The 10,834-nt window shown below is 42.6% G+C and overlaps 1 protein-coding gene across 1 annotated transcript in view; it reads right to left on the reverse strand.

Annotated features, from left to right (window-relative positions):
* The window catches only part of LOC311123568 (low-density lipoprotein receptor-like), a gene marked incomplete at both ends in the record, with an annotated part of 216,636 nt that extends 215,674 nt beyond the window's left edge, over window positions 1-962 (reverse strand). Inside the window, one exon of the mRNA XM_084197810.1 lies at window positions 846-962. Within this exon, the coding sequence (XP_084053936.1) occupies window positions 846-962 (117 nt within the window). The remainder of the gene's footprint in view (window positions 1-845) is intronic.
* Between the last annotated feature and the right edge of the window lie 9,872 nt (window positions 963-10,834).

The raw sequence follows: 10,834 nt of genomic DNA on the forward strand, positions 1-10,834 counted from the left end.
GGCTAACGGAGAAGAGGGGTTGAGGGAAAGAGTGATAGAGGGGTGTAGATGGAGAGATGATGAGCCAAAGAAGATATTCAAGCCTTAGGAGAAAATCAGGCCCAAGAAGACATGGATTTCTTGTAGGTAAATATCTATACGAGAGGAGGACTGTGTATACGCCCCTCCAATCCCCTCACACCCCCATCCTCAGCCCTTTTCACTCCCTGCTTCCTGGGGTCTGTTTTCAATGGGTTTACCCCATCAGAGTCTCTGCCCCCTGCCCTCCCTCTATTCAGTGCATATGCATTTTATAGCTTTTATTGCTGCATATGCCTCTGTTTGAATAAATATTGTGTGTGTAGGGCTTGCTTATGCCTGTCTGACGGCCACTCTGTTAATGCCCTGTTGTTGTTGATAATGTTTGTTTTCTTTACAGCGTCGTCCCTAAGCTGCATTAAGATTTTACAAGCTGTTTGACGATGCGCTTTAACATCCCACTCACCCTTAATAAGTACCTCTCTGAGGCCAGCTGTGCCAGCCGTGCTAGACTGAGACCTTTACACTGGCTTTAATGCAGGAAAACTCACTCACTCTCTCTCTCTCTCTCTCTCTCTCTCTCTCTCTCTCTCTCTCTCTCTCTCTCTCTCTCTCTAACTGAGTATAATGACCTTACCGTCTGGCAAATTCATACATTCATAGCATAATGGTCACCTTGGTCTATAAAATTATATTTGTGTTTGATGTTGCACCTGGCCAGTTAGTTTCTCATATTGGACGAGCAGTTCTGTTCTGCTCTGTTCGTCTTTGTAGCTCCGACACAGAAATCTGCACGTAGTACATCAGCATTTCCCATGCTCACCCACTTCCTTCTCTTTCTCCTCCTCCTCCTGTGACACCACGGTGGACTGTTCCGCGTAGTTGCTCCCGTCCGTCCAGGGTCCTGTCTGAGCCCAGGTGTTGCTTTCTGCTTTGATACCCATGAATGCATGTCAGCTGTAAGGTGCCTGCCTGCCCACTGCACACAGGTGCACCCGCAGCTCACCCCCGTCCTGTCCTGAATCACACAACTTTATTTACAACCAATGTATTTCATTCCAAGACCCCAGGGACGGGTAGTCTGTGGTGGTGGTGGTGGGGGGGTAACTGACCTCATTCACAGTCAACAGATACACAAGGGATTGCCAATGCTGGACACATTGGTCACTGTCTGATCTCGACACACTCAGACAGACATTCATGCATGGCACACACACATGCACCCATTTATACATGCAAATATATATGCACCTATGCACAAATGATACAGTACAGATGCACACAGTCACATGCACACACACTATGCATACAAGCCTATACAAGCATGCATGTACGCAGGTTGATACAGCAGCTGTTGTTGACCGTAAAGAAAATGTCTCAGGTCTGAGTAATTGGTTTGTCCTGTGTGTAGGAGATCTGGTCTGTTATTGGCATTAAACCCAGATGGCCTGGACCATCTGAACCGTCTGATGCGATCATTCAAGATCTTGTGGTTTAAATCTGTTCATTATCTAGGATTAATCAGAGAGAGAGAGAGAGAGAGAGAGAGAGAGAGAGAGAGAGAGAGAGAGAGAGAGAGAGAGAGAGAGAGAGAGAGAGAGAGAGAGAGAGAGAGAGAGAGAGAGAGAGAGAGAGAGAGAGAGAGAGAGAGAGAGAGAGAGAGAGAGAGAGAGAGAGAGAGAGAGAGAGAGAGAGAGAGAGAGAGAGAGAGAGAGAGAGAGAGAGAGAGAGAGAGAGAGAGAGAGAGAGAGAGAGAGATATTTAGTTTTTTCCTTTCGCTCTTCCCTTTTTGGTTTTCATTCTCTTGACTGAGAGGGAGAGAGAGGCGTTGAGGGTGATATGCAGAACAGTACAATGCAGTACGGTACAATCAACCAGACATGCAATGCCCTACCACTCTCTCTCGCCCACTTAGTGTTCAAAGTCACATTGTTATATTTTTACTGATTTGACATTTAAATAGTGTTTTCATGTGTGTGGGTATTGAAACAGCTGTGGCTGACTGCTTCTGCTTTTCGAGGGAACAAGAAATAACTGCGACAAACTCACTGGAAAACAATTTAAATCGACTTTAGGCGCACTAGAGCGCATTAGATACATTCGCTAGGAAGAGGTGGTTTTAACTCCATTCTAATGTTGACTTTGCTTATGGAAAACCGTCTCAAGCGAGTTAAGGGTTGTACGCATGCTCAGTTGTTGGGTCTCGAACACTGCTTAAGTGGAAACGTTAAATGGAAGTTATGGAACTCCTTTGTGTGCTTCTGTTATGGGGTAAAGTTCACAATGAAACTAATATTAAATGTGGAGAATGATACATTTGCATCTGTTGGCCATCACATATTAATTTCTATGCCATTGTAGGCTACTGTAGCCTGCATTTGATACCATAAATGTGTTGAAATGGCGATGTCATTGCAAATCAATTTGTGCCACAGGTGTAGCCCACCTGGATCTGGCAAACAGATTTAATAAATAGCCTATAACCTCCATTTATTTTTGTTGTAGCCTTGTGTTATTATGCAAACAATAAATGTCCAAGTTTAGTTAATTAAATTGGAAGTTATCAATTGTGATGATGGTCACATTATCCATTTTAACAGTTTGTATAACATCTGGCACAGAATAAGGCACAATTGCCAGAAAATAACATTTGTTTTTTGAAGTTCATCCATGTGTTCCTGGTGGAGAGATTTCGAGATCCTCTGTCCAACTTCATCACTCAAACTCCTGTCGGATTTATCTGTAGTTATGCACATTCGCAAAAGAGATTTATTTACATCAATAGCAGTCAAACGAGTTAAATTGACATCCATTGTTGGAAAATAATCTGGTGGGTTTAATAAAGGCTAATTATCTTTTCTCTTGCAACATATGCAAATTCCTTTATTACGTCAAGTTAGCTCGTTTTGATGGAAAAACTAATTTAGCTTCTTACGTCGTTACAGGTTACATCGATATTCCTTCTTAATTCGCTCGATAATGTTATGGAAAAAGGGTTATAGACACTGAGCTTTCTCAGCAGCTGTCAGAAGATGAAACCAGTCGTATGTGTGTGTGTGTGTGTGTGTGTGTGTGTGTGTGTGTGTCTCCTTGTAATGTACAGTGAATTCGGAAAATATTCAGACCCTTCCCCTTTTCCACATTTTGTTACGTTACAGCTTATTCTAAAATAGATTAAATTAATGTTTTTCCTCATTAATCTACACACAATACTCCATAATAAAAAAGTGAAAACAGGTTTTTAGAAATTTTTGCAAATTTATTTAAAAAAAAACCCAGAAATACCCTATTTACATAAGTATTCAGACCCTTGCTATGACAGTCGAAATTGAGCTCAGGTGCATCCCGTTTCCATTGATCATCCATGAGATGTTTCTACAACTTGATTGGAGTCCAATAGTGGTAAAATCAATTGATTGGACATGATTTGGAAAGACACACACCTGTCTATACAGTTGACAGTGCATGTCAGAGCAAAAACATGAGGTTGAAGGAATTTTCCGTAGAGCTCCGAGACTGGATTGTGTCGAGGCACAGATATGGGGAAGGGTACCAAAAAATGTATGCGGCATTGAAGGTCCCCAAGAACACAGTGGCCTCCATCATTCTTAAATGGAAGAAGTTTGGAACCACCAAGACTCTTCTTAGAGCTCGCTGCACAGCCAAACTGAGCAATCGGGGGAGAAGGGCCTTGGTCAGGGAGGTGACCAAGAACCCAATGGTCACTGTGACAGAGCTCCAGAGGTCCTCTGTGGAGATGAGAGCACCTTCCAGAAGGACAACCATCTCTGCAGCACTCCACCAATCAGGCCTTTATGGTAGAGTGGCCAGACGGAAGCCACTCCTCAGTAAAAGGCACATGACAGCCCGCTTGGAGTTTCCAAAAGGCACCTAAAGGACTCAGACAATGAGAAACAAGATTATCTGGTCTGATGAAACCAAGATTGAACTTTTTGGCCTGAATGCCAAGCGTCACGTCTGGATGAAACCTGGCCCCATCCCTATGGTGAAGCATGGTGGTGGCAGGATCATGCTGTGGGGATGTTTTTCAGCGGCAGGGACTGGGAGACTAGTCAGGATTGAGGGAAAGATGAACGGAGTAAAGTTCAGAGAGATCCTTGATGAAAACCTGCTCCAGAGCTTTCAGGACCTCAGACTGGGGCAAAGGTTCACCTTCCGACAGGACAACGACCCTAAGCACACAGCCAAGACAACGCAGGAGTGGCTTTGAGACAAGTCTCTGAATATCCTAGAGTGGTCCAGCCAGAGCCCGGACTTGAACCCAATCAAACATCTCTGGAGAGACCTGAAAATAGCTGTGCAGCGACGCTCCCCATCCAACCTGACAACTTGAGAGGATCTGCAGAGAAGAATGGGAGAAAGTCCCCAGATACAGGTGTGCCAAGCTTGTAGCGTCATACCCAAGAAGACTCGAGGCTGTAATTGCTGCCAAAGGTTCTTCAACAATGCGCTGCTTAAAGGGTCAGAATAGTTATGTAAGAAAGGTTAAGAAAGGATTTTTAAGCCTTGAGACATTTAAGACATGGATTGTGTATGTGTGCCATTCAGAGGGTGAATGGGCAAGACAAAAGATTTAAGTGCCTTTGAATGGGTTATGGTAGTAGGTCCCAGCCACACCAGTTTGTGTCAAAAACTGCAACGCTGCTGGGTTTGTCACGCTCAACAGTTTCCTGTGTGTATCAAGAATGGTCAACCACCCAAATGACTTCTAGCCAACTTGACACAACTGTGGGAAGCATTGTAGTCAACATAGGTCAGCATCCCTGTGGAACGCTTTCAACACCTTATAGAGTCCATGCCCAGACAAATTGAAGCTATTCTGAGGACAAAAGGTGGGGTGCAACTCAATATTAGGAAGGTGTTCTTAATGTTTGGTATATTCAGTGTGTGTGTGTGTGTGTGTGTGTGTGTGTGTGTGTGTGTGTGTGTGTGTGTGTGTGTGTGTGTGTGTGTGTGTGTGTGTGTGTGTGTGTGTGTGTGTGTGTGTGTGTGTGTGTGTGTGTGTGTGTGTGTGTGTGTGTGTGTGTGTACACATGTAGAGCATATGCACGTGTGTGTGAGAAGAGAGAGTGTGTGGGCGGAAGGTTATTGTATGCCTGCCAAAGGGATTCTGATATTACTATATTCGAGTCTAACTACTTGCTCATACAGGTACAGTGTATTTGACCCCCTCTCAATCAGAAAGATTTCTGGCTCCCAGGTGTCTTTTATACAGGTAACGAGCTGAGATTAGGAGCACACTCTTAAAGGGAGTGCTCCTAATCTCAGTTTGTTACCTGTATAAAAGACACCTGTCCACAGAAGCAATCAATCAATCAGATTCCAAACTCTCCACCATGGCCAAGACCAAAGAGCTCTCCAAGGATGTCAGGGACAATATTGTAGACCTACACAAGGCTGGAATGGGCTACAAGACCATCGCCAAGCAGCTTGGTGAGAAGGTGACAACAGTTGGTGCGATTATTCGCAAATGGAAGAAACACAAAAGAACTGTCAATCTCCCTCGCAAGATCTCACCTCGTGGAGTTGCAATGATCATGAGAACGGTGAGGAATCAGCCCAGAACTACACGGGACGATCTTGTCAATGATCTCAAGGCAGCTGGGACCATAGTCACCAAGAAAACAATTGGTAACAGACTACGCCGTGAAGGACTGAAATCCTGCAGCGCCCGCAAGGTCCCCCTGCTCAAGAAAGCACATATACAGGCCCGTCTGAAGTTTGCCAATGAACATCTGAATGATTCAGAGGAGAACTGGGTGAAAGTGTTGTGATCAGATGAGATCAAAATCGAGCTCTTTGGCATCAACTCAACTCGCCGTGTTTGGAGGAGGAGGAATGCTGCCTATGACTCCAAGAACACCTTCCCCACCGTCAAATATGGAGGTGGAAACATTATGCTTTCGGGGTGTTTTTCTGCTAAGGGGACAGGACAACTTCACCGCATCAAAGGGACGATAGACGGGGCCATGTACCATCAAATCTTGGGTGAGAACCTCCTTCCCTCAGCCAGTGCATTGAAAATGGGTCGTGGATGGGTATTCCAGCATGACAATGACCCAAAACACACAGCCAAGACAACAAAGGAGTGGCTCAAGAAGAAGCACATTAAGGTCCTGGAGTGGCCTAGCCAGTCTCCAGACCTTAATCCCATAGAGAATCTGTGGAGGGAGCCGAAGGTTTGAGTTGCCAAACGTCAGCCTCGAAACTTTAATGACTTGGAGAAGATCTGCAAAGAGGAGTGGGACAAAATCCCTCCTGAGATGTGTGCAAACCTGGTGGCCAACTACAAGAAACGTCTGACCTCTGTCATTGCCAACAAGGGTTTTGCCACCAAGTACTAAGTCATGTTTTGCAGAGGGGTCAAATACTTATTTCCCTCATTAAAATGCAAATCAATTTATAACATTTTTGTCATGCGATTTTCAGGATTTTTTTTTTGTTATTCTGTCTCTCACTGTTCAAATAAACCTAACCCTAAAATTATAGACTGATCATGTCTTTGTCAGTGGGCAAACGTACAAAATCAGCAGGGGATCAAATACTTTTTTTCCCTCACTGTATATAGTGGGAAGAGTGGAATGTTCTTTATAGCCATTATTCATGACCAAACAAGTAAAAGCACACCCTAAACAGTCCATTTAACCCATTTGGTTCCACAAAACTGATGTCAGTGCAGAACCCGATGTCAAAATCCACAGATTTTAGGGAGGTTCTCAGTAATTGTAGTTTTATTGGCCATCTGCCTTTTTGTCTCTGAGAAATGGACTGTGTAAATTAAAAAGAAAATGAAAGAGTGAGAGAGCGAGAGAGAGGGAGATATAAAGGAAGAGAGAGGTAGAGAGAGAGGAAACGAGGTAGAGAGAAAGATCTATTTTTTAATTAAGATTCCTCACAGTTTGCCTGGTTAATTTTTTTCACTTCTGCTTCATCTGGAACTCGTAAATATTAAATATTGAACAATATCTTCCTGTCCGGAGCCCCATAATCTAATTTCCCATTATTCAATTTGTCAGGTGCCAAGAAACTGAAATCCTTCTTACTTCCTATAGGTGTAGGATCTTAATTTGACCAGTTTCTCACAGCAGGAAAATAATCCTGCAGCAACAGGAAATGTGAATGTGTGTGGATTATAATTAATGGACATTTTTGTAGGGGTTGATACATGTTTAGTTAGGGCAAATCAAGCCTGAAATGTTAAAGTGGAAATTACAAACTTTAGAAGCCTTTTAAACCTTGAATACAAGTTTGCATTTCCTGCTGTGGAGGACATTTCCTGCAACAACAGGGTGATTTAAATTAAGATGCATATCTCCTTCCATGGAGGTGTGTGTGTGTGTTACACCTTCGAAGAGCTCCAAATGTTTTATCGCTAATCAAGAGCCTCTCGCACCTGCTGCTAACGAAACAGGAAAACATGTTTCTCTGTGAACAGCCATCAGAGAAGAAAGTTTCGTCAAGAGTAGAGAAAGAGAGGTAGGGAGAGTAAAAAGAGTATGAAATAGAAGTTAGTGAGTGTGAGAGAAAGAAAGAGAGAGCTTGGAGGAAGAGAGAGAGAAAGACGGAAGAAAAAAAGAGAAATAGAGCTAACTCAGGATGGAAAAAAGTGGTAGATAAAACAGTTGAAGAGGAAGATAAAACAGATGCTGTTCCCTTCATCTTCCCGCGAGTGTAAATCAGTGGTGGCGGAGCTTCACTAAGCTGAGGAATGTAACGTTAATATAGGAGAATGAGTTTAATGACCTTGTCGAAACCTTTTTTTCTCCTCCGCTTGTCAGAATAGAGAATTCGAAATACTGCTGGATTACAGAACAGATTGATTGGCTCATATTTACCTTCCTTTATCAGAGAATAGGATAGGGGAGGAGAGGAGAGGACAGGACAGACAAAATGATTTGGCTAATCAGAAAACCCACTCGTGTTGTCAGTCACAGTCACTCAACATTTAAGTTCGATAACGTCAAATTCCTATTGAGCTTTTCACTGCTGAAGTACCTCAGTTACCACAGTGTAATATGTGTGTTTTGAGTGGATTCTATTGACCTTCATTCAATTCAACACATAGTCCCATTACACATGCAGGTAGGTCTCTTAAGGGTTTATAATGCTAACGTGGCTAATTGATACTAATGAACGCTAGACTCATACACCACTTACTAAATTACTCTGAACAACTGGCTATGGGGTATGCTGCTGTTTGTAGCTAGGTTGCCACGGAAATCTGTACAGTCAGTGCTTTTTAATGAGATCAATGCTTTACTTCGTTGTGTCCCAGATGGCAGACACAGGGGGTGGGGTATGAGTTTGTGTGTGTGTGCAAGTGTGTGTGTGTGTGTGTGTGTGTGAGGGGGCAGGGGACTAGGGCTAAATAAATATTAATGTTTGCTCTCATGTTTCACGTAATTCCCCCTAAAACATTAGGAAATTAGGAAAACATATGTTTGTGTTGGTGGAATATAGGAATATGTGTGCTCTTGTTTGTTCTCAGCATATTAATTTTTTTGTACAAATTGTACAGTACAATAGTGTGTGTCTTTAGTATGTGTTGCTTGCCTACAGTACTCAGTCATGTAATGTTGGACCAGAGGAACACGGATTTGGGCTTCTTACCCACAGTTAAGTGCTCCCAAATCAATTCAACACTACAGCACACTTAGCTTCTGTAGAAATAGAAGCAATATATTTATTGATTGCATTGATAAATGTGGTTGTTAACTGTGCTCAATATTGTGGCAAAATGTATGGCTGTCTGAGGCTGTGATAAGGGGAGACGTTGTCTGACATCTTCATAGAACGGTTATAAATGATGACAGATCTGAAAGATGGCCAACCTTTTATGGTTTTTATTTATTCGCTAGACGTTTGAACTGTAGGTCTCCCAAAGGGATTTTCCTTTCTATGATGTGTGTGTTACAATTTGTGTTGTGTGTGTGTGTGTGTATGTAAGCTCTCCCGCTCCGACCAATGCGACCATACCTGCGCATCTCTAAAAACATTATTGCTGTCCTTGATGAAATTACCCTATTCATGTAAAAATGACCAAATACACTGACTGTTTAAAGCAAAACTATACAAACTTGTTCTTATGGTGAACCTGAACAATCTAAATAAATTCTGAATGATTGAAACCCCAATCAGTAGTTGGATGTGAGTTGTGTGTCCACTCCCGTAGGCTACACAACTCTGGTAAAACACCATTTTCTACAGCGCATTTGGTAATGATGACCCAGCAAATTACATTGCTTGTCACTCAACTACTAAAGCCTATGAATTGAAATTGCGAAAGCCATTTTAAAAGCATCTGAATGCTGAAGGTGACGCACAGATATACAAATAGCCTATTAGAACAGGAATAGGCCTACCTCTCGTTGGCGCGAACAGCTGTGTCTCCCGCACTGTGTGCACTGTTATTTGACAGTCATACCCAGTTACTTGCATAAAAGTTCAATAGACTATTGAACTGAAGGAGAGGACGCATCAATTCAGTCACAACAGATAAGAGGTATTGACAGAATAAAACAGTATGAGTAAAAAACATTAGTGAACTGGCAATTCATAAGGTTTTCTGACCGATGCTTAATTTGGATCGGTTTGGGCTCCCACAGACCAATGCACTAGATGCATATCAGTGAATGTTACATCCCTACTAACGCAACAAGGCTGTAACGTTAGTAGGAGGAGATATACATCTTTCAAATGATTTGCCACGGTACACGAATATAAAGCGCTACGCACATCATCATCGTTAACAGTTGGAAAAATGGCAGAGTGAGACAGGGTAGCAACAGCAGCGAAGTCCTTTATGGCAATGCTTTTAGAAGTTAATGTGAAGGTGGTGGAAATGCAAACTTTGCAAGGTGGAATTGAGCTACAGTGGCAGTACAGGTGCAATGCTTAACCATCTGAAAGGGAGGCACTATGAGATCCAACCTGGCAGCAGTGCTATAAGGGACAGAGTGAAAAAATCACAATGCTGATTACAGAAATGATTGCAGTTGATATGCAGCCATTGTCAATGGTAGAGGATGTCGTCTTCAATGCTCTGATAGCATATCTAGAATCAGACTACAAGATGCCATGTCGAAAAACTGTGACGGCCCGAATGGAGAAATTGTGCAATGATTGCTCTGCAAGTACAACATGCGAGCTCTCAAACTTGGTGTTAAAAATAGATTGTGAACATGCTGTCATACATCACTGCAATGATCCTTCACATTGATGAGAAGTGGGACATGAAGTTCCATGTACTGACAACTGAGAACATGGATGAGAGGCACACAGAAGGGCTGGGCAATATACTGTATTTTACTATATACTGGTATTGATACACAGACCGGTTTTGGTTTTTACTTGACCTATAAAGGTATTTCAGTGTTTTATAGTTTTACTCCGTTTTCTACTTGAGTCTCTTTCTCCCTCTCCTCCTGCTGCGTGCCTCTTCCCACACCAAGCCCCCTTTCACTCAAGGAGAGAGCGGTTGCTCGACCAAGGAGTCACAAGCACTTTCTTGCCGTTCACTCTGCAGTCTGCATGGTCAGATACAGTGCCTTGCAAAAGTATTCATAGCCCCTTGGCGTTTTTCCTATTTTGTTGCATTACAACCTGTAATTTAAATTGATTTTTATTTGGATTTCATGTAATGGAAATACACAAAATAGTCCAAATTGGTGAAGTGAAATGAAAAAAAATTACTTGTTTCAAAAAAATCTAAAAAGTAAATAACAGAAAAGTGGTGCGTGCATATGTATTCACCCCCTTTGCTATGTAGCCCCTAAATAATATATGGTGCAACCAA

The sequence above is a fragment of the Coregonus lavaretus genome (assembly GCF_964263955.1).
Source record: "Coregonus lavaretus genome assembly, contig: HAP1_SCAFFOLD_752, whole genome shotgun sequence".
In the NCBI taxonomy this organism is placed as follows: domain Eukaryota; kingdom Metazoa; phylum Chordata; class Actinopteri; order Salmoniformes; family Salmonidae; genus Coregonus; species Coregonus lavaretus.